Below are 24,196 nucleotides of genomic sequence, written 5' to 3'. Positions count from 1 at the left end.
ACTCTCCCCGACTGAAGCCCAGCGCTGGTGCTGTCTCCCAACAGAACACAGAGAACCGGTCCGCTCAGCAGCCGGAGCACCGTGGGGGCTAACTGAATGACTTCCGCAGACGTGTGTCAGGAAATCTACGGTTCTTCCACTTCTGCGAGAAGCTTCTGATCCCTAAGGTGGGTGTGTGTGTGTGGGGGGGAGAGCAGTATTTTCCCCCAGAATATACTCCCCCCTCCCCGACTATTTGCTATAGTCCATGTAACAATAAAAATGTAAAAAGAGATAACCTTTAAGTGTTTGATATCTGCAAAGTGGAAAACTGTATTTGCTGATGATTTAGACTTCTGTAAAAACAGAGCCGTCAAGGGGTGCTTGTTATTCCGGCCTGGAGGCACGAGTGTGGGGAGTCAGGGAGCCCGTGGAGCCCGCCGCACTCCGTGCAGGAACTTCTAGGAACCTCTTGGCGTGTGACCACGGGAGCGGGTGCACCACGGAAATCGAGGCACCCAGGCTGGGAGTGGGGCTCTCACCCCGACCTGTGCAGACACCGCCACCCAGACGTTTTCCGGCCCCTGCCCACCCAGCCTTTACTGCGCTGCCTCTCGCAGAGTTATGACCGAAATGTGCAGAGGTTCCTAATTAGGCTGTAAAAATTCACTCCGGGCTGAAATTGGCCATATAAATGCTCAGTGATTGAAAAGCAATTCTGTTTTGTTTTCCTCAACCAAAAAAGGGGGGGAAAAGGTGGTTTGAAAATTAAGTGAAAAATGACAACCGTCTGGATCGTTTGGGCTGTTCAGGCACACCGTTACCGTACCGTCGTCCTTGGTCCGCTCCAGGATGAGGGGAGAGCTGGGGACTCCGTTGCCGATGCGGGTGAACGCCAGCACCTGGAGCTCGTACAGCACGAACTTCCGGAGACCGGCCAGGAGCGCCGACTGCGTGTGGTTCCCTCGCACGACGTGACTGCGGGGCTCAGGGTCCAGGTCTTTGGCCCGGAACAGAATCTGGAGTGTCAGCACACAAGCGCGCGCGTGTGGTCATGGGGATGCGGGGTGCCAGGAGGGGGCCCTCTCAACCACACGGCACGGACCAGCCAGCTGTGGTTTTTCTCCCACAACAGCTGTGTTTAGGGCTTGCGGATCTAGTTTCCATACGCTATGGTATTTCGGGGGAAGATGCACTCCAGAGCAGAAGAGGACCGGGAGTTACAACCCAGCCCGCGGCTGGGGGAGCTGCCCCTGAGCCATGATTGACAAGATCCGAGGCACAAACAGTAGCCACACTGACCACGCCCGCTAGAACGAGGACTCGGTCGCAAACACAGACGTTATGCTTCCTACAGAAGGAGCCAGCGTCCCCCACGGTTTCCCAGCTTCTTGGGAAATTGGGCTCCTGCCCCAGGAGAGTTGCTGTGAGCCGTCGGAAACCCAGGCCGCGGTCCCCCTGGGCTCCATGCTGCTGTCCATGCACAGACACAGCACTCTGGGAGGCTCCCCTCCACGGCCCTGCCTGCGCCTGCCTGTTGGCTCAGTCCTCACTCACAGCTCACCCTTCCCTAACTGGTCCCTTAGTCGGGGACCCAGAGGCCATAAAAGATGGTGGTCCTCGGGGAGGAGCTTGGACACAGCAGGGCAAGCTCTCTTCTCTGGGAGAGGAGTGTGGTGTGGGGTTCTGGTCACTGCACCTGCCCAGTGAGATCACCACGTCCAATGGGGCGTGAGGAGCAATCTGAATGCCCAGGAGAACAGGTGGGGAAAACCAGAGACTGGGGATTGAACCCACAGAAAGCCTGGGGTTCCTGTGCCCGAAGGCTGTGCAGGTGTAACAGACGGGGGAGGCCCTGCTGGTCACATCCAGGAAAATCCATCCTGCTGCTGGGGGGAGGGGATGGAACCGAGCACAGGTGGGTAAGTGCAGGTAAGACCGAACCCGGCAGGGGCTCCCGGAGAGGCAGGAAGGCGCTCGCCCCCGCCTGCTGCCGCCACTGCCCCGGACTGCCCAGGATGCTGGCGTGCCTGCGCGCACGTGGGTAGCCAAGAACACCGACTCAGCACGCGCTCGGAGCAAAGCGCATCTCACAAAACCAAACCCCCTTCCTCCTCAGACCAGCCTCAGAGCCAGGCACCACGATCACTCGTGCTGTGCAAGCCGGGAAGCAGAGGCTCGAGTTTAAGCAGCCGGCTCCTAGCCGTGCCTTGTTCGTGCCTCTGTTAGGAGGTTGTACCCAGGCCTCGTCCCCGGATGGGAATGCAGTTTAGAGGAAACGACAGGTGTGACCATCACAACTGTGCTGTGGATGGGGGGTGCTGCAGGTCTGGACGGCGCTCTGCGCTCCTTGGTCTGGGGGTGACACGCAGCATGCCTGCACAGCCTATGCACTGGACGGGCACCCCCGACACGCACCTTGTAGCCCAGGATGAGCCCGTTCTGGTCCTGTTCGGGCACGGAAGCCCACGTCAGTAAGATCTGGGTGGAGCTGACGGCCTCAGCGGACACGTTTTCAGGGGCGGCTGAAGGAACTGCGAAGGATGAGTAAGACAGATTGGTACCCAAAGTTCAAAGTCTTCTATAAATAAAGGTTCAATTTTTACCCAATCAAGTTGTCCTTGAAAGAGCAACGAACTCTGAGCATTTTGGTGTGATCAGATTAAGCCTGCAGAGGTATAACAGAAATGTAAATCTCTTTAATATTAGCAACAAATTCCACAAATCCAGGGTATTTAGGAGCTCAATTTTACCTGAGTCTACCCAGCAAGAAAATCTACTTGGTCTGTTTTTATATTAACTTATGGGAGCTCCAGACTTTGATCGCAAATGGGAAATCCTCACTCTCAGACACCAGTTCAGTGACGTCTCTAAACGTGGTATTTTGAGAGGGGCCAGAGGTGCAGGAGAGAGGAGGGGACATTATCATTCACATGAAGGGGAGGGGAGGAAAGATTTCCTAGGTGCTGAGTACACATCCTGTGCTAGGGGTCTTCGGAACCACAGTCCCATCTAATAGCCACAACAGCCCGGAGATGCAGGGGTTATTGGCCCCTTTCTGCAGATGGAGAGATCAAGGCTGGAGGACTCTCCATACATTCCGGTTTTTTTTTTCAATGCGATGGGCCTGTGCAGGCAAGTTGTGCAGTTCTTGACCTGTGTATGTGTAAGATGATGTTTTTACTCTCTTCTGTTTATGTATGTCACTGAACTTATTTTAATTTGTCTTATATGTTTGCAGTGGTTCGGATAGAATGCATATAAGGACAAGAGTCAAGCTTTACAAGCAAGCCTTTATATTCTAGATCATCTCGATTTGCTTTGAGAATTTCCCTGTGAACCCATTTAAACTTTACTCAGATGGAAAAGATAGATCCAGAGTTCCCCAGCAAAGTCAGGGGATGCAGTGTTCGCAGATAGGCACGGCGCACAAGGAACCTGTCGGCTGTGGCCTGAAGGTCAAACCACCCACGACCCTCCAGAGCCTCCATGGTCGAACAGGAGGAATGCTGCAAGTCCACTGGGTTTCATGGAGAGTAATATGGGGTAGGACTCTGGCATTCAGAGTGGGAGGGATCACTCCGCAGAGGAGGGAATGGAGGCTCTGAGCGGTCACACAGCCTGCCCGCATCCCTAGTAAGCGACAAAATCACCACTTGAAGCTGGGAGGCCTTGAGGTGTTCACAGGGAAGCAACAGGCTCACGGGCTCTGGAGCAAGACCAGACTCAATGAGAATCCCGAGCTGTGTGACCTGGGGAAGCTGCTCTACTCCTCTGGGCCTTGATTGTCCCATCTGTGAAATGGTCAAGTGCAGCCCACCCCTCCTCGAGCCTGTCTTCTCTCTCCCCCATCCCGTGCCCAGCACTGGGCTTTGCAATGAGCAGGCGATCAGCAGCTCTCTGTTCTGAAGAAGGTGAGACAGTGACACCATAAGCTCCCTTCCCTGCGGGAGGAGGGTGGGCGAAAGGCTGCCAAGCACCCAGCACCCACGGTGTCCACTCCCTTTCCCTCTGCAGTCCCACTGGGGCTCTGTGAATGGAAGGAGGGGTGCCTTCACGTGCACCTCAGAAGCAGGGACGCTCCGCTCACGGGGGCTCTCTCCACCCTCCATCCATAGACCCCCTCGACATTCATTCATTCACACAAGCACTCTTTCCTCCTAGCCAAGCGGTTGCTGGTGGCTAGCTCACTCATTTACTCTGAATATACAAAGTAACGGGGTTTTGCACAATAACGCTGCTCTCCGACATTTGCTTCCTGGATTTTCTTCACTGAAGGGATTTGGTCTTCATTATGGGTTGAATTGTGTCCCCCTCCTCCCCCCTGCCCCCCTCGGCTTCCATACACTGAAGTCCTAACCCCTGGTAGGTCCGAATGTGACCTTATTTGGAACTAGGGTCATTGCAGATGTCATTGGTTAGATGAGGCCACACTGGAGTAGGGCAGCTAATCCAGTACGACCAGTGTCCTTCTAAGAACACAACAGGAAGAGACAGACAGCCGTAGGGAGACTGCCATAAGGAAGTCTGGAGGGACACGGCCACGAGCCCAGAAGCCACAGGGAGCTGGGACAGGGCGCTGGAGCAGATCCTTCCCCAGCGTCTGCAGAGGAGCGTGGTCCTGCCGACACCTTGGTGTCGAACTTCTGGCCTTCAGAACGGTAAGAGAGTCAATCTGGGCTGTTTTAAGCCCCCAGTCTGGGGTGCTTTGTTATGGCGGCCGTGGGAAACTAATACTGTATTTAAGGAAAAAAGCTCCAGGATTCACGTAGGTCCTAGAAGCGCTGTTACCTTATCTGGCAGCTTGGCCAGATCACCACGGCAACCAGTGGTTCCTGTAGACAGAGGCCGAGGGGAGAAACCAAGGAAAGCCTGAGAGGGCACGTTGCTGAGGGAACACAGAGCCTGGGGGGGTGGGCAGGACTTGGCACCTTCTGGTCCCCAGAGAGTGGAGTCATGGAGGCCTCCTGGGGGCAAAGACCTCAGCTCCAGCCCCAAGACTGGCTGACTTCCCTGGCCTCCACGGCCCAGTGGCGGTCCTGTCCCCCTCTACCCACCACATCGACCATCTACAGAACCCAGGCGTTAGACTGGCTGCCAGTGGAGGTCACCGGGCGTGTCCCCAGAACAGAAGAGTCACCTGTTTGTGCCTGTTGGCATAAGGGTTCAGGGATCTTCCTTATACTTTTAGAGAGATAATGCCAGTCAGCCCACACCTGCTAGATACACTTTTTCTTCCCAAATATGTCAGTCGAGAGTCATTCACACGGTTGGTCAGTCGTTCAACAAAACAGTTTTAATTTATCTGAGCAGCTAAGTGTCACAAAAAAGAATCTTTATAATTTCAAGCTTACTCAGCCCTCTAAGGGAAGCGTGCTTGCCACCCACGCCTCCCCACGTCCCCCGTGCCTTCTGGTGGCGGCTCCCGCAGGGCCCACTCATGTTCTCTGTGCCCGACGGGGCTCCCGCCATGCCAGTCACCAGGACATCGCTCACACATATGCTTATTATATTCAAGAAACAAGGCATACACTGCTGCCTTGATTCGACTGTGACTTAAAAGTCACAACCACTCGAAGAACAGGCAAGCCTACAATTTATCTGACTTTATTTAGAGTCAGATGAGAACTGCGAAGGCGCCGCGTGCCCACTTCTGCAGTGCTGTGTTCTAAGAACTGTCCCTCCCGGTACAGAGAGGGGCCACTGTCATAGCAACACAACGTGTCCGCCTCTCCAATCCGTAACCGTTTCCTGCGGGCCCACCTTTGACACCGTGAGTGCTCAGTCCTCACTACGGACGTACAAATAATACTGATTTTCGAGGGTGTGGTAGTATGTGCATCCCCTTCCTGAAGGGCACCCACACCCCCGAAGAAGGAAGGCCCCCTGGCGAGGGGGGTGACCCGGACATGGTGCCGAGAGCTCGGCGGGGTCTCCAAGGACGGAGCCACAGAAAATGGACACATTCCGGATTATAGTGTCAGTGGATTCAGATCCCACCAGGATCCAATCTGCCATTTAGTTACAAAATATCTATTTTTTTTTTTTTAAGATTTTTATTTATTTTTTAGAGAGCGAGCGAGAGAGAAACAGCATGAGAGGGGAGAGGGTCAGAGGGAGAAGCAGGCTCCCCGCTGAGCTGGGAGCCCGATGTGGGACTCGATCCCAGGACCCTGGGATCATGACCTGAGCCGAAGGCAGATGCTTAACCATCTGAGCCACCCAGGTGCCCCAAAATAGCTATGTTTTTAAGATTTGGTTAAAAAAGAAAAATCTCACCCATTATCTGTTTTGAGGTAGATTAAACTCCCTTTCCAACCTGCCATCTTGTGTTTGGGGACAGTCCCAGAGATTCCCTTTCATGAAGAACAATCCCAATTAAAACGCTTCTCTTTTCCTTCGTTTGCTCTCTCTCCTCTACAGGATTCCTCACTGCTCAGTCTTTTGATGTTTAGGGCCTCACTTATCCTTATATCATAATAAGTCATAGGATGTCACGAAGCCAGTTAGATCGTACTTCAAAATGGGAAATGTCATTTCAGCCTGGTTCAAAATATTCTGCTCTGTGCTTCCCACATCGGCTTTCCGTATGCCCATGACTGTGCCGTACATGAGTACCCACATGTGGCCATCTCCATGAGATACGGGTCTGCAGTTTTATTCTCCCCATCAGCTCCCTCCCCTTCTTCCCTCTCCATCAGCTGCATTCCACCACTGGGCCTTGCAACCCCTGCACCCTCTCCTACCCACCCCCAAGGGTTGAGCAGTGCCTGGAAGGATCTGTTCTTGGGAGGGGCGAGTCCTCTGCTGGACGGGGGAAGGTAAGACATCGACACTGCTGCAATGGGGAGGGGCCTGCTGGTCAGAAGTGAGGGGCTGCCCCCAGCAGGAGGTTCTGGAAACACTGTTCAGAGGGGGGAGATGCCGAAGCCCCAAAGGACCAGCAACATTGGAAGGGGTGCCAAAGAATGCCCCAGGTTGGGGGGACCAATGTCTGAGCACCAGTACTCTTGGGGGAGAGATCAGCCTAAGAGGGGTCCCCAGGGGCCCACTTTTCCAGCATTAAAAATGTCTGAAGTCTAGGGGCGCCTGGGTGGCTCAGTTGGTTAAGCGACTGCCTTCGGCTCAGGTCATGATCCTGGAGTCCCGGGATCGAGTCCCGCATCAGACTCCGTGCTCAGCGGGGAGTCTGCCTCTCCCTCTGACTCTCCCCCTCTCATGCTCTCTCTCTATCACTATCTCTCTCAATAAATAAATAAAAATCTTAAAAAAAAAAGAATATAAAAAAATGTCTGAAGTCTAAGTCATCTCATCTTGAAATGAAGATCAATAACCCTATTATTCAATTTGTGATGAAAACACCTGAGGAACCAAATCTCTTCTAATTGAACAAACATCCCATTAAAAACTAAAAAATAATTTTCTATAAGCCAGAACCCTCAAAATAAGAAAGGATGTGAGAGCATAAAGGAGAACTTATATTGCAAGAAAAATTTCTAGACCAGAAATCTTCTCAACAGGCCAATGATGAATGAGGCAATCCTGGAATCGATGCAGTTAGTTCCAGGGGCTGCCTATGATTCTCCTTTAGTCGTGCGTACCTATGTTTGTGTTCGTTTTGTCAACCAAGATGAAAACAAACCCATTATGCCTTTTTTTTTTGATACCAAAGCCGCACCTCAATATTAACTAAAACAGAAATGCCTACAAAAACAAACAGTATTGTTCAAGAGAGTCTCCTCAGAGTTATCGGGTAGGAGGGGACACAAGATTGTCTGAAGGGAACAGAGCTAGAAGAAAGCATCTGGGTGAGTTGACACACAGAGTGGTCTCCTCAGCATTCTCCTGACCACTGCAAAGGGAGCTTGCAGCAGCTGACAGAGTTTTACAAAAATATAGTCTCACCTCAGCAATTTTGCCATGGCTTTACCTTGTCTTTTGAGAGCATTCTTCGGAAACTTAACAAAACAGTATTATTTTCCATTTTTATTACATTTTATTCATCCTTACACGTCATTTAGCTTACAGTTTTCTGAACAAAATCCTTGAAAAGCAATTTAACTGAGTGTAACACTTGAGGTTAACAGTTACTGCCTCTCAGCTCCTTCAACATTATTCTCATTCCATCATGATTCCATTGTTCCAGCGTCTTCTAGCCTCCACTGTTCTTGGGAAGCCAGCTTCAAATCGTCTTGCCTTCTGTAGGTAAGATGCCTTCCCTCCAAGTGTTTTTAAGATTTTCTCTTTGGCTTTCAGGCTCTACAGTTGCAGCATAATGCATTTTGGTGTGGATTTATTCTATTTATTCTGCATAGGATTCACTTTTCTTCAGTCTGATAAAGTATCAATTCTGAAGCTTCAAGGCTATTATCTCTCCATATTTTCTTGTTCTCATCTACTCCCTCCTTCCCCTCTGAGTTTTTATTAGATACATGCTGGACCTTCTCATTCTATTCTTTATGTCTTTTAACCTCTCTACCATGTTTTCAGTCTCTGTGTCTTTGTGCTGTATTTTAAGTTATTTACTCATATCTAGCTTCCGGTTTAGGAAGTCTCTCTTTAGCTGTGTCTAAACTACTTTTCACCTAATGGTAGTGTTTTATTTTCAGTGGCTGTGTCCTATTTGTTTTTCTTAAAAAGTGCTTTCAAAGTGGCATCTGAATCTTTACCTAAAGTTTTAATGTGTTCTTTTCATAATTTAAGACTACAGTCTTATTTTATATTTATTCCAGCTCTTATCGGAATATAATTGATACACCACATTGTATAAGATTAACGTGTACAACATGTTGATTTGAGGCACGTATGTACTGCAAAGAGGCTACCACCATAACATTAGCTAACACCTCCATCAGTCACAAAGTTATTGTTCCTTTCTTGTAGTGAGAACATTTAAGATCTACTCTCTTAGCAACTTTCAAGCATATAATACAGTATTATTAACTATAATAACTATGCTATACATAAGATTACTCAGAAGTTATCATTTTATAACTGGAAGTCTTTAATAATTTTTAATATACTTATTACATTTTCTCTTTCATACTAGTATGTATTTTAAAGCAATCGGAGCCCAATTTCCTCCCTTCCTTTCTCCCTCCATTCCTTCCTTCTTTCCTTCCTTCCTTCCTACCTACCTACCTGAGGAAGATCTTATTTTTACTCATGGCAGAGTATTTCCTTGTGTGTTTGAAAGTTGTGAGTTCATCTTTTAAAAGCTGATTTTTATTTGGGACAAGTTGGCTGTGGCAATATCTCTCCAGTGATGTTTTCTTCTTTGTTGCCCAGAAAGTCTGGCCTAGAACCATGTTTCTTTCTTTTTTCCTTTTTTTTGTGTTTTAAAAAAATTTTGTTGTTTTTAGAGGACAGTGAAATCATTTATTGGGGTATAATACGTAATCTTTCAGGAGGAGTGGATCACTATTTCCCCTGGGGTAAGAAGATTTTCTGGTCAGTGAGGATGCTCTTCATGGTCTTCCAATGATATACAAAGTGTTCAATATCTGAACCATACTTATTTTAATATCACTTAACACCTGTTATTGTCCAACTTGTTTTTCAGTTTTATTTTACCCGCCTTAGGGGTGTGAACTAGTATCTCACTGTGGTGTTTTCATTTCCCTGGCAGTGAATAATGCTGAGCACCCTTTCAAGTGCTTAACGACCGTTTGTATGTCTTCTTTGGAGCAATGTCTGTTCAGATCCTTTGTCCAGTTTTTAACTGGGTTGTCTTTTTACTGTGGAGTTGTGAGAGTTTTTTTTTTATATACATCCTGGATATGGGTCCCTTATCAGATAATTTGCAAATACCGTCTATGATTGGGGGACTGCTTTTCATTGTTGTTGTTTTCTTTGTTTGTTTTACTTTATGGTATTCTTTGAAGCACAAAGGTTTTCGTGTTAATGAAGTCCAAGTTTTTCTTTTGTTGCTTATACTTTGGTGTCTGGAACCAAGTTTTACATTAAGTTCTTTTCTAGGAGTTGCTGGACCAGACAGAGTAAATTCAGAACCCAAACCTGAGCTGGGCACAGGACTTAGAGTTACATTTTTTTTTCCTATTCAGAGTCCGGGTAGACAGACGGACACAGACAAACTTCCCTGGGCAGAGATTTCCAGTCTCCCTTTTCAACGAGGGTACAGCATTCAGGAGCCTTGTCTGTGTGTGCAAAGGCCTTGATTCTAACTCCCCGCCTTGCGCAGACTCGTGGCTGAACCTTCTGTCCCTGGATGGGCACCATGTCGTGAGTCCTGAAGCTCCCAGGATGGATGCCCACACCCCCACCCCATGCCAACCCCCCAGGGCAGCCTCAGCACCAGCTCAGCACTATTGTTTCAGTCCCTGTGTGCATCTGACATCTGGGGATTTTCTCTGCTTTTCTTATGAGGACATTAATAAATTCTGAATCTCAAAAGATGATATTTTGTCCATAATTTTCTAGTTAGTTACAGCAAAGTTGTTTTAAAAAATATTTTCTCGCTCTGCCTATTACTGGGGTTAGAATGGTCCTCTTAGAATGTTTCCAGTCCTCTTCTTTGTCACAAAGACTCAGAGACTGAATAGAGCTTTTTAAAAATCCATGTGATCGCACAGCCACAAGCTGAATGTAGTGTCTCAATCTTTTCTTTCTTTTTTTAAATTTTATTTTGTTATGTTAATCACCATACATAAAATTTACAGCTTGAAAGAAAGCCAGGAAGGCATCTGAGGCAGCCCCAGCTACTCTGGGAAACCTCTCTTCAAGTATTGGTCCTCTTGGAAGGGGAGCAGTACGCTTCCTTCTCTTTAGGAGACAACCTCGCCATTTCAGACCAGGTGGAAAGAACTGGTCTGTGTCCCATTGCATCTTTAAACGTGACAGGAGCCCTCTTTGTCACTCCACAAACTCAAACCAGGCTAGCAGGGGTCCCCCAAACCACAGGTCAGCCCGCAAAGCCCAGCAGATCAGGGGAACACACTGGTCCTTACCAGACTGCAGCCCAGGCTACCGAGTACTGACCCAAAGTATTTAGTACTTTTCCTTTCCTCCCTGGCCACCAGCAGTAACCCCAAGCCTGGTGGCTCTGCATGGATGGATGTGTGTCATTTCTGGACAGTGTTAGGGAGCAGGGTGCCCACTCTCTGTTCTTTCTTCTTCCTTGGGTAGCTGGGCACAGACAAGGATTGGGCCTATAGCACAGCAGAGCCTGGGTCCTTGAATCAAGAGGAAGAGAGCCACCCACTGAACAGGACACCCATCCTGCTCGGTGATGAATGAGAAATGAAGCTCTACTGTGTCAAAGCAATCGAACCTTTGAGGGGATATTTGTTAGTGCAGGGGAGATGATCTTAACCCGTCCCACACACTACTTTGTCAAGAGGAGGTCCTGAGTGCCTTGTGTTATAAAGATCTCCCTTAGAATCTCTATACACCCTTGCTTATTATCACTGATTGTGAAATTACACCTAATTTAAAAGATAGTACCACGAGTCCAGCCCCTGGTAAGACCCACGATTAATTTCAAATTAGTGGCATGGACTCTAATGATGTTTTCCTGAAATTACCATCAAGGTTGACCTAATTACTGGGTTAGGAAAGTGTCGGCATAGACACAGCGGGGACAGAGCCAATGAGCTGCGACATGGGGACTGGGGGACACGGAGCCCCATCTCCAGGGAGACTCAGGTTGGGGCTGAGCCTCCACCTCACCTGACTCCCGTGTGCAGCCCCGCACTGCCTCGCTCCAGGGCCCAGCCCCGATGGCGTTGAATGCCTGCATCTGGAGCTCGTACTCTGTCCACTCCTCCAGCCCCTCGATGGTAAACTCTCTCTCCAGCCGGTCGTTGATGACTTGTGCCAGTGCCTGGGCCTGGAGGTCGGGGCGCCAGTACTTAATCCTGTAGCCCACCGACTCGGGGTTCCCGTTGTACTGGGAATCAGGCAGCGGCTGGAAGCAAAGACACGTGTGGTGAGCCTGCATCTCAGAACTGCCACCTGTCAAGGTCCCAAAGCATCAGCCTGTCTTAGCAGACCAAGTCCATGGAAAATATTTTCCAGGAGGAATAGTCTTAGAACCTTTACCACGTGGTTCCCTGGAACTTTTCCTCTGTTAATTAAATGAAATCATGTCAGTAACTTGGGCTAAACATAATTTCTTTTAATACATTTTGGCTTAATTTTGTGGGGGAAATGTTCTGAATAAGTATCAAGCTGGCTCTCCTACAAACATTGAGTGCTGGCTCCGTGTTGACCCAGCTTAAGGACTTACAGGTCCACCCTGTGGCACACTGGCTTCCCTCCCCCAAAGAATATTCCTCTGTTCCAAGAAGCCAGTGAGTAATGCTGCTCATTAACAGGGTCACCTGGGCTGGTCTGCGACCCAACACCAACTGTAAAATGCAATACTTTCTAGTTTAACAGAGAGATTAGCTTGGACTAGGACAAAGCCACGACTAAGACATCACTAAGCTCTGGCTTCACATGCAGACCTGGATAGTCAAGGCGACTGTCCCTGCAGCCCACTTCCGGCCCCCAACTCACCACCCAGCGGAGCCACAGGCTGGTCTCACTGGCCGTTCGCACGGTGATGCTGGTGGGAGCCACATCAGGGGGGGCCTGCAGGGTCTGGATGACCCGGGATGACTGGCTGAAGGGGCTGGTACCGACAATGTTCACCTGCCTCATGCGAAATCTAGAGGTAAAACCGTGGACACAGTTATTCTACAGGAAAGAACAAAAACCCACCACCTTCTCAGAAGGTTCCGCTATGTGTCCATCTGTGTTGTAAAGGCTGTTGCCCAAGGACGCCCTCTTTCCACCTGCTTTCATGAAAAATGCAAATTGCATATTTGGCCCTTTCCCCCAAAACCTCCAAAGAATGGTAAATTTGTTCCAACGCAAAGATTTTAAAATCCCAAGCAAAGCATAATGGAATGGGTTACATGGCCAGAAATCCGTGTCATCTGATGCCATTGGCTGATTCGTGTTTAGGGTAAGGTCGGGGGATTAGCAGTTGAGGTGCCAAATGACCTTGAAGAGTCTGGTTGTTTCAATGAGCATGGGTGTCTGCACCCTATTCTCTGTTGGCTCAGGGGAGGAGCACTGGCCCCAGAACCCACACCCTGGGACTCTGACCCCATTGGTAACTGAGACCTGAGGCAAATCAGACTTGCCCCCATTTCCTTACCTATAAAATGAGGGTGGGGTGGGCGTGCTCTAGAGACTCGGTTAATGTTTTCAGTTCTCTCTCCTTTATTTATTTGTACAATTACTTGGAGTGAACTTCCACCCAGGAAACATGCCCTGAGCACACACGCATATTCACCACAGAGGCTGGAAGAGGACGGGGGTCTCTAGTCACAGTTTCTGACCTTGGACGCAATGAGACAGCTGCTACCAGCTTCACAGGGTAAGCCTGGAGGCCCTGCAGCTCGTTTTTTTTTTTTTTTTTTTTTTGAGAAATATTTTTCTCTGCAAATGAGTGTATGGTGTCTTGATTCATCTGCTCTGATCTCAGGGAGGATGTCTGAACTGCAGCTCTCATTAGGCTTTGTTTTAAAAGGCTCTAACGTCAGTATTATACCAAAAAAAAAATGTTCTTCATGAAGATGTAAGGTCACCTTTTACTCTCTGAATTAGTCATTCTTAGTCTTTTACTCCCCAATCTTATGAACAATGACATTATCAAACAACATCTGGCGATACCTGGAAATTTCATCTTGGTCAATGATCTTATGGGAAGTTATAACATCTCTAATGGCTTCTGATCATGCTAGCCTTTCTTAAGGCCAAGGATTTACTGCCTGGATAGGTTTCAGGATCAAGAAGCGAAACGTTACATGGCATGTTAAGTGCTTGATTAGTGAGCCCCACAATTCCTGGGTACTGGAAGGGGGAAGCAGAGGACGGTCCCAGGACGGCTGCTCTGTTTACACACAGCATGTTGATAGTCCCAAGTGGTCGTGGAGTTTGTGAGGAAAGGCCGCACATCTCAGCTGCCCGTGGCTCTTGGTATTGAGCCTAATGTAAGAGTGAGCAATTGCCGCTGGTGTTGATGGCAGGAGCCATTCAGCATCGGGGATAAACTCTTTCTGGGAATAATACTCAGCCATGTATCTTGCTCCTAAGGTTCAATGTACTGTTATTGCCCCTTGGAAATGTCTCAATCACATGCATGTAACTGGGTTTTGCTCTTGCGGGCTGAAGCCACTTGTTGGCGTTGCTAGCCTTCCTCCTGTGGTGGTTTATCACCTGCTGCTCTCACCTGTAATGAGTGTAGGGTGTGAGGTTTGGGATCTCCAGCGTCTGGGCATCGGGCTCATTCTCCTCCTCGTAGAGGCTGACCCACTCCTCCTCATCACCAATGGCTCCAACCTGTGGGAAAGACGATCCTCAGATGGGATGGATGAGCTGTGGTGTGGAGGATGCCATTTACAGGATATGTGGCTGCCCGGTGCGTGTCGGGCTGGGCAGACCCACGCCGTGTCTCCCACATGGGCAGATAATTGGATCTTGCACACACACCGTCAGCTAAGCCCTGGAGATATGGCTCCTGCTATTCCCGCCAAGGTCAGGATCTGGAAGATGAAGTCTCTGGGAACAAAACTCCCAGGGCTAGCCAACTGTGGGAAGGGACCTCCCCATGCCATCCTGTCCTTCCTCCTGGCTGACAGGTGAGGACTCAAAGAGAAGCCCAGAGAGAAGACTTGGCCAGGATCCCACTTAGGGTCCAGAGCCATTTCCACCACACACTGACTGGGGGGACTCAGTCTCTCCCTGTTCCCGCCCTGCCCACTTCTGTCCCAAACACACACCAAAGAACCAGCACAGGACTTGCGCAGAGAAGGACTGGCCACTGCCCTGGGAGCCAGACCAGCAGGCCAAGTCAAGAGAGCCATGAGGGGAGACACCACGACCGCATGCCAGCCAGGAAAGCCCTAATTCTCCCACACAGGTTTCCACATCCCTGTGCCAGGAACACTCGGCCTTGTGCAGCCTGTGTGGCTCTGGGGGACCCAGTGGAGAGAAGGCTGGGAGCACAGAGGGGGTTTCAGGCCAAACAAGTTGGGGTGAGGTGGGTCAGCTGAGGGCCCTCTGCTCTTAATGCTTCATAAATGTGTCAGATGACAGTGCAGAAATGTGCTCATTAAGCTTGCAGAGAGACTGGTAGGCAAGTAGCCAGGTGGCTGGAGGACAGCACAAGAATTTGAAGTCTTGGAAAACTGGAGAAAGGTCTAGGAGGGCGTGGAGGGGGCCAAGCGGACACAGAGCTGTGTGGCCCACCTCCTCCAGAAAGCTAAATGCAAACTCGAGGCTCTAAATACTCTACGTTGAAAACATGGAAACAGTTTGGCAGTTCCTCAAGAAGTGAAATGTAGAATGAGCCTATGGGCCAGCGATTCCACGCCCAGGTGGATGCCGGAATGACCCGGAAGCTGGTCCTCTAGTGAGCATGCGAGAGCACGTTTTCACGGCAGCTCTCTTCACAACAGCCAAAGCGCAGGGCCACACGAAGGCCGGCCAGGGGTCGCACAGATGAACACCACGGTGTGTCCACACAGGGGAACACTAGTCAGCTGTACAAAGGAACCTACAACGTGGGCGAACCTCGAAAACACGATGCTAAGTGAAAGAAGCCAGACCCCAAAGGCCATGTTTATAACGATTCCACTTTATAAAATTTACAGAATAGGTAAATCCACAGAGTCAGAACGCAGATGGGTGGGTGCCAGGGGCTGAAGGAGGAGGGATAGGGGTGTCACTGCTTAATGGTACGGCATTTCCTTCTGGGGTGATGAAAATGTTCGGGAACTGGGTGGAGGCGGTGGTTGCACGACATCGTGGACGCACTAACTTGTGAGCTGTGCACTTTAGAACGGTTAAGTTTACGTTATATGAATTTCACCTCACTTAAAAAAAAGTGTTAAGGGGCGCTTGGGTGGCTCAGTCAGTTAAGCGTCTGCCTTCGGCTCAGGTCATGATCCTGGAGCCCTGAGGTCAAGCCCCACGTCGGGATCCCTGCTCAGCGGGGAGTCTGCTTCTCCTACTCCCTCTCCCCCTGCTTGTGCTCTCTCTCTCTGTCAAATAAATAAATAAAGTGTTAAAATGTGGGACGACTGGCCAGAAACATTTGGTGAAGACCCGGAGATCAGAATCAACGAGTAGCCCAGAGTCAGCAAAGCAGCGAGACAGTTGAAGGGGGCAGTGAAATCAGGAGAAGATGAAGCAGTTTCCACAGCTGGGAGCAGGGTGGACAGCCTCCAGGACGCCTGCACCCAGTGCGGCCAGCCTCCTCCGGTCCTCAGCACTGGGGCCCCCACCGGAGCCTGCAGACCCTCACTTCAGAGACAGGAATGAAAGAGGGAGAAAGCAGACGTAGATCGAGGCTAGATGCGGGGATGGCACAGAACCCTTGTCTTGGAGAATGGGAGGGTCTAGGCTAACCCAGGTTAGATAAGCTATGGCCACAGACAGCAGTACGTGCCCCCAGGGCCCACGGCGGCCACCTGCCTCCACTGTGCCCGTGAAGTGCAAGAGGACCAGCAGGGGAAGACCACGGCCTGGGTCCATGCAACGCTGCCGGGCAAACAGAGGTGAGTACCCCCGCGGATGTGACGTCAGGGGGCATGCTAACGTCCCCGCGGGAGGCCTGCTTGTATGTAGCTCAGTGTCCGGCCCACGCAGCAGGCATCTTGTGGGATGAAGGGTGGGGGAGTTGACAGGACCCGCAGGGCTGGAGGGAGTCGGGACCCCGGTGCTTTCACTCCAGAGGAAGCTGCAGCTGCACAGCGACTCGGAGGGTCCCTCGCGGCTCTGCATGGCTCACGGACGCCTTCCGGGCCTCCAGCAGCAGCGGGGCTGGGACCGTGCTCTGCTCAGTTAGCACCGTTCTAGATGTTAACAAGATTTATGAATGCCTTAAAGCCAAAATGCTAACAATCTGGGTGAATTGTACGGAGCATCAGGCCCCCTCGATCGGGGCCTCACAGGAGGGTTTGGTGGTTTCTGAGCCCCTGGTGACAGGTGAGCTCCTCTCGGTGAAAGGGACCCCTGGGAGACCGAACCAGAGAGCCAGTATTATTTCTTGGAAGGCAAGTTTGGGCGGGGGGTGGGAAAGGAGGAAGAAAGAAAAAAGGAAGAAGAGATGACTTCAGTTTCAGGGCAATCAGTTCAAGACCTTTTATTTACCAGTGGATGGATCCCAGGCCGACACGCCACGGAAGGCGCTGGCGAGCAGGGTGTCCACGGCACCGAGCGACGGAGGCAGGTGCTGGCCGCGGGCACCTGCTCACCGCCATCGGGCACCGTGGCTCCCCGTGCTGCCGCGGTGCATTCGTGTCCTTCCGTGTCTGCACGTGTGGGGGAAACATGCATGGTCAGTGCCGACTTTTGGCCAAATCCCCAGGCCCAACTGTGGCGTTCCCTCTGCTTCTGCAAAGCCACTCCTCCCCCGCCCCTCCTGGTGCCCCAGCCCCACCCCTCCAACTGTGGGGGCTTTGTCTGAGCTCCTGGTGCAGAGGAATGCCCCAGGCTAAGAAAGCACGGCAGGTGGCGGCAGGCGCCTGGCCTTGAACCCGCCATGTTTGCATTCCATCTGCCTGGTTGCCTCGCTGGCCTGGCCTAGGCGCATTCATCCGCTGTCCGGGTGGCTGCCCTGCCCCTGGCCACGCAGCCACCGTGGTTGACAGGGCTCAGCACGCGGCCTCGGTGGGGTCAGCAGCAGTCAGCTGCACCAGGTTCCAAGCCCGTTCCATCCACGTTCCTGCGAAGATGGGTGGAGAGCGGGCAGGGCCTCCTTCCCGGGTCTCCGGCGGAGCATCCACGGGCATTGCAAAGGCAGGCCAGGGTAGTCGCGGGCCGCCGCAGGCTAGTGTGGTTCTCTCGGAATGCTGGCCCATAGCTCCACCGCCAGGACGTGGGGCGCCGGCAGGATGACGGCTCCTACTTAGCCTCCCCGGGGAAGAACGCTGTCCACTGGAGGGCCTCTAAGCGGGGACGTCTCCCCTTCCGGAGCTCCAGGGCCCTGTGGCCGTGCTCACCTCTGCCAGCCCCTATGTGCCTTCTGAGAAGGTGGTAGCTGGCTGAGTGCAGCCTCCAGCTGTCCGGCTAGGACGAATGGGCGGGGACCCCCAAGGTCACACTTCCCTACCTTCTCAGGGAGTGCTCTGTCTTTTTTAAAAACCTGGATTTGGATGAGTGCCAAAGGAGCAGTGAGCCCAGGTAGGTGCCGCATGGCTCCATTTGGCTCTTCTTGCCACTTCTCCCTGCAAAGCCAGCCTGTCATTACCTGGAGGCATCACTCAGCCTCAAACACCCATACCTCGCAATCGCTCTGCCCGCTCTCTAAAGCGCGCCCCCCCTCCTGCTCCTGTCCTTGCAGCTGGTGAGCTCCTCTGGAATCTGCTGAGCATCTGGGAAGCTTCCATGAACCACAGCCCCAGCGCCCCCGCCTTCCTCCCACCGGGCTGCTAATTCTGCACTGTCGGGGCATCTTCTGTGCACCTGACATACAGCACTCCTCCCACCTGTTGCATTCCCTTGAAGACATGACTCTCCTACAAATACATGTACGTGTCAAAGATTCCTTTTGCTCATGGATGAGGGAACCAGCAAGGTCCTGGAACTGGTTCAGAGAAAACCAGACTCGAAGTACGTGGAGTCTGCGGATGAGGACACTGCGACAAGGTGGCCAAAATATTAGTAAAGCCAGTTACGAGAGCACAGCGATCATAACCTCTGGGCTTGCGGCTTTCCATCTTCTCTAAGCTCACGTCTAACTTCACAGAGCCCGGGCCGAATCATAAATAGTAAGACAAACACAGCTATAGTCCTTAAGACAGATGAGCTGTAGGCAGGCTTATGAAATCAGGCCCTGGTACAGGAGTCAGCACGCTACGGCCCAAGGGCCAAATCTGGCCCACCTCCTCTTGTTTTAAATAAAGTTTTATTGGAACATGGCCACACTCGGTTTGTGTACCGCCAATGGCTATTTCCATGCTCCCACAGCAGAGCCGTGTGGTTGCAGCAGAGACCACCTGCCCGAAGGCCTGAAGGATTAACTCTCTGGCTCTTCACAGGACAAGTTTGCCGATGCCTGCGGCGGAGTTTCACCAACATGACACACAGTGCTCCCTCTGCCTCACTTCCCAGGTGTCCTGCCACGTGTGTTCTCCCTTTTGTCTGCATGTGAGCCCCCAGGCAGTTTCGGGGGTCCTACTCCCCTCCCTACCCCGGCATCTCCCCCAGGGTCCAGCTCAGGCTATTGGCTCCACACACAAGCAAATCTGCAGTCCACGGTTTCAAAATCAGTATTGAAAATGGGTTGTCTTGCATTGAGCTCCAAAAGCAGGAGATTACTGAAAAGGTAATTTTACTTACGGACCCCTGACGGGTGGATGGGGTGGTGCTTAAGTTTTTGTAATAAAAGGCTTACATTTTGATCTAAAGAGACCAGAATTCTTTTCAGTGAGAAACAGAAGTCTTTTAACACTTGCTGGGCTCCCCGGCTCTCTAGTCAGATTTCAAAACCATCACTTCCAAGTGTTCTAGAAGTAACCGGCTGTTCACTAATGATGCGCCGGACATGCAGTGTGACAGAGCTCTTTAAAGATGAAACAAATCAGAGCTCCATAGGGAAGCTGGGATTTTGACGGGTTTTTTTCTTCTGCTGCTTCCTTTAAAGCTAACAAACAGCACTTTACAATACTTAATACAGAAGCAGAAATGCCACACATTTCAAATGCCGCTCATCAGGAGGTGGTCGTTAGGACCCATTAGGGAGCTGCTGTCCTTCCTAAAGCACCAGGACTTGCTGCCCTGCCCATGTTCCTCCCGGAGGCTCTGATGAGCACATCTGCCTCCGTGTCTGGCTGGGAGGCTGGGCTCCTTTGGACACAGGTGCTAATTTAATACCTGGGGGTCCCAGACCGCCCCCCTACCATTGCCAAGTGCGTTTTTCCACCAGAGCTGGACTTGTCTGTCCTAGGAAAGCCTCTGCGGTCAGCAGGGCCTCTGAGGAGTCGGGGAGAGGCCACCTTCACTGGGCAGGACCTCCAACACCCTGCCGAGGCCCCAGTGGCCACAAGGTAAACGGCTACTCAGAGGATGGTCATTAACCTCCTTCTATGAAAGGAAACAGCAGATGGAGAGGGGGCGCAGGAACCCGCATCTGTGCCAGGAAGGAGGGAGGACGGAGCCGGGCGGGCGGGAGGAGGCAGCTCTCCTTTCATCCAGAGCTAGGAGAGGGAAAAAAGACTCTCCAAGAATTCATTCCATGGAACCCTGCCAAGCCAAGTGCACCCTGCCGGCTGAAACTCTGGTGTCAGCAGGAAAACTTGCGAGTCAAGCAACTTGCACAGTTACCGAGTCCCCTCTCCTTCTGAGTGCTGTCCCTGGCGCCCCCGCCAAATGAAGCCCCCCAGCGAGGACGGGGGACAGACGGGGCCTCTCTGCACGGCACTGTGGGCAGGTCATGCCCGACTGGGAAGGGGCTCAGGCCTGAGCAAGGCCCAAGGCCAGTTCCCCAAACGTCCGCAGTCTGCAGCCCTGACGAGTCATTGGGGTGGGGGTGGGGGCTTGTCCATGCACTTGACCAAGGAGGGTTCATGCTTTGCAACAGCCTGAGCCTCGTTCCCCAGCCCTCCCTCCCGTTACTGGTTATTTATTTATTCTTTCCTAACTGTTTAACCTTCTTTCCATCTTCAGACGCAGGAGGATTGGGAAATGACTGTTGGGTCTTCTACCATGGGGGTGCGTCAAGAACATCGGGTTCTCCTGGCCTCCTCTGGCCTTCCAGCTGTCTCCTCTCTGGTTCCTTCTTTGCCTCCAGTGACCCCGAAAAGAAATCTGCCGCTGGGTCTGTCCTGGCCCTCCTCCTCTGTCTCCCTAGGCATCGCTCTCCTTCCTCCTAGCGTTTGGCGACCCTTGGCCGATGGCTCAGAGCCTTGTGTGTGACCTTCACTCCTACTGACCACCAGGTGGATGTTTCTAAGTCCTGGCCATCTCAGCTAGTGCCTCAGACCCCACTGGCCTGCAACAGCCCCTGCTCTCTCCCTGCCAGGACGCACCCCTCCCCGGTTCCTGCCACCTGGTCCTGATGCTGCGGCCCTCTGTCAGCGAGGATGGAAAACCCAGAGCTGCTTCCCCGTCCCGCTCCCTCCCGCACCATGCCGCGCCGAGCTGGTGGCCCCCACCACCTCTCACAGCCGCTTGACTGCAGTGATGGGACCCTGGTTTAGAAGCTCCTGACCTGTTGCTTGAACGATTCTGATAGTCTCGCTCAGTGAATTAAGAACAGAAGAGAGCACTTGCTTGCAAAAGACCAAAGGTTCAGGGCTGCCGACTGTCCTCCCTGTCTCACATCCTCTGGGCTCCCCAGGTCTCCCCCACTTTACACGCCATCCCCAAATGCATCCCCACCCGAAATATCCTTCTAGAGACAGTCCCTGTCCAGGAGCCCGGGTTGTGAGCATGGCTGCCTTGAGGCTGGGGGGCCCTCCCTCCCTCAGTGCCCAGCCGCTGTGGGGATGATGAGCCACTCTCCCTAGCACCTACCCCTGCTTATCTCTGAAGTGCAGGTGGTCTCCTCTGCGTCTGTCCCTTCTCTCCCATCAGATCCAACCCCTCTCAAGGACAAACAGGAACGCCCACACCTCCCTGTGTGGCTTCCCAAGATGCTGAAATGACAGTGAGGACTTGGGCCCTGTCATGCTCGGAGTGGGGTCCAAGCGGGGTGGTGGGACAGGCACGAGGCCGTGAGAACCGCCTGCTACCTGCCGCCTGCTTTGTGATGCCAGGACCTCAGCCTTGCCTGCAGAGTGAGGACAGCAATGATGTCCCCCAAACATCAGCAGGAGACTCTGATGGGACGGGGCGTGTGAAGGGCATGGGACACCCTGATGCATGGCACCGTGCTCCTACATCCGGGGGTGCTTTCCCATGGACACTTTTAGACAGAAACTAACCAGGCCGTTCCTAGCAGCTCCAGCTCGTCTTCCCATCTCCCGTCCTGCCTGCTCATACACATCCCCCTCTGCAGCCACCCCGCCTTCCCCGCAGGTGCACCAGCCACACTTCCAGGTTCTGTATCTGATCCCTGACGTCTGGGGCTCTGCTGACCCTGCAGGAGCTGCCCCCAAGGAGGAACTCAGCCCACAACTCGCCTGTGATGCACCTTGCAAATGCAGACCGCCAATCCAGAGCCCACTCCGTAACCCCTCCTCCGCAGGGCTCTCCTGCTATGGGTCACTGTCCCCCTGCCCTAATCCCCCAGGGCCAGGGACCAGACAAATAGCCATTATGCCCTACGGCCACTGGAATTACTCAAACTAGCTGATCTCGAGCCTGCTCACCCCGCCTCGCCCGTACCTTCCTGGGGAAACCATGAGAAGACTCTCGCCCACAGTGTGGCCTCCCTCTGCCTCCTGACCAGCCCTGGTGCTTCCCTGCGTGAAATCCTGAGCCCCTTCCTCTTGGAATTGTGAGTAGGACTAGATTTTCAGTGAGTCATCTCCCGACCTGTTGACCTCAACAAACCTAAATAAAAACAAAGTTTAGGTTCTGAAACAATAGGAGCCACGCGACTTCCCGACTCCGCCATCATGCTGCCGTGCTCCCTGCTCGCATGCCCTCCTCCCCACTGGAGTCCTGCTCACCCTGCCATGCCCCGTGGCAACCTCGCCTCCATGGGAGCCTTCCTTGGCCACTCCGGCCAGGCCCCCATTTGCTTTCGGGTTCCCTCTCAGCAGCAGGTCTCATCTGTGTCGACCAGATTACAGGTCAGCCGTCCCTCCCACGTCCCCCAGGCTGGGAGGCTCTGAGGTCTTTATAATCTAGCATTGGGCACGAGACCCAAAACCTGTGACACAGCAGGTGCTTAATAAATGTTTACTGGGTGAATGGGTGACTGAATGAAACAAATACGAAACCAGACGATCGGAAAAATGAAAGATGGGTGAACCTAAAACCCCAACAAGAGAATTAGGATGAAAGATTTTGTGCGGTCCTCAAAAAGAATAGGAAAACCTTTCTCTCATGACACTTATTTTGGTTTGACAGTTGTGACTTAGCTATATGTTGACCTCTATTTCCTGAAAATGACATTTGTGGTAAACGTTTCCCTCGGTCCTACCTACATATGATATTTTCTGCTCTGTGGCATTTTTAAAAGTCCCGTAACAGGACCTAAAAGGATGTGATAGACTAATGAACAAGAAGACCAGTTCAAACCGTTCATCTTGTATAGATTTCCCATGCTGGTCAAGAAATAAAAGAGAAAAGTCACTGTTAGGGTGTTATGGACAATCAAGCTAACGCTAAACATTTTGAAATATCCGAGCATGTACGTTGCGGCGCCCAAACGCTTAGGCAGAGGTGCTGTCCCTTTTATCCAGCTGACTGCGTCATCGTTGAAAGAGCCAAAGAGTCGGTGACAGTCCTCCTCTGCATACTCGACAGGCTATTCAGAAATAATGTCACTCTTTTTCTTCCTAGTATGACAAAGAAATTCAACTACAGTCAGAGTTCATGACAGTTGAGATGCTGACAGATACTGATGAAGAGGACCACCCACAGCCCTAACCTCCTTCCGAGATGCGGGAAAGGGGAGACAGAATTAGTGATCAGAAGTCCCCACCTGCAGATCTTGAAGCAATGAGGCAAAAAACGTCGGTCTCTGTCCCTGCAGGAGACAGAACACACTGGAAAGCCTTTCGAACGTCAGAGGTGATAGTGGCAGATGGACGGTTAAATCAGGACAGGAAACGCTTTGAAAGCATGGGAACTCTGTCCCTAGAGTTTGTGCCGTGACGCACACCCCCAACAGGCAACAGGCTTCCCCGGGCACTCTCCTTCCACATAGCAGGCCCTGTTCTGGGCCAGAGGGGAGCGCCCGGAACAAGACAGATGAGGTCCCGGGCTCACCAGGCTCTGTGACCACGTAACCAGTGGAGAAGAGTGTTTCTGTGACAAAGTGGAGAGTGCGAGCAGCTCTTGGCCTTCCTGGCTCGGCTGCTTCCCGAGAAGGTGGGACTTCACTGAGCAGGGGGCCCAGGCCGCGCTGCCAGGCCATGCTGGAGGCAGTGGGTGCAGGGTGGGAAGGGTGATTCCTCTGCACACATGGGCTGGCCCACACCCTCCAGGCCAGGTAAAGCCTTGGAGCCCAAAGTGCTGCTGGGGATGCCCCTTGCCATTCACGGCCTAATTTGTACCAGGACAATGGAGGCCAAGGAGAGCTGGACTT

The 24,196-nt window shown here is 51.9% G+C and overlaps 1 protein-coding gene across 4 annotated transcripts in view; it reads right to left on the bottom strand.

Moving 5' to 3' along the window:
• SDK1 (sidekick cell adhesion molecule 1) overlaps positions 1-24,196 on the bottom strand; it is a 616,964-nt gene that overhangs the window by 101,161 nt on the left and 491,607 nt on the right. For all 4 annotated transcript variants that reach the window (XM_034988284.1, XM_034988283.1, XM_034988282.1 and 1 more), the window contains 5 exons: positions 14,222-14,331; positions 12,499-12,649; positions 11,668-11,905; positions 2,398-2,513; positions 809-998 (listed from right to left, as the gene is read on the bottom strand). In XM_034988284.1, the coding sequence (XP_034844175.1) occupies positions 809-998; positions 2,398-2,513; positions 11,668-11,905; positions 12,499-12,649; positions 14,222-14,331 (805 nt within the window). The remainder of the gene's footprint in view (positions 1-808; positions 999-2,397; positions 2,514-11,667; positions 11,906-12,498; positions 12,650-14,221; positions 14,332-24,196) is intronic.

The sequence above is a fragment of the Mirounga leonina genome, unplaced genomic scaffold (assembly GCF_011800145.1).
Source record: "Mirounga leonina isolate KUSES-001 unplaced genomic scaffold, KU_Mleo_1.0 Mir_454, whole genome shotgun sequence".
NCBI lineage: Eukaryota > Metazoa > Chordata > Mammalia > Carnivora > Phocidae > Mirounga > Mirounga leonina.
Note: the sequence above shows the minus strand (reverse complement) of the source record. Positions and strands in the feature narration are given on the sequence as shown.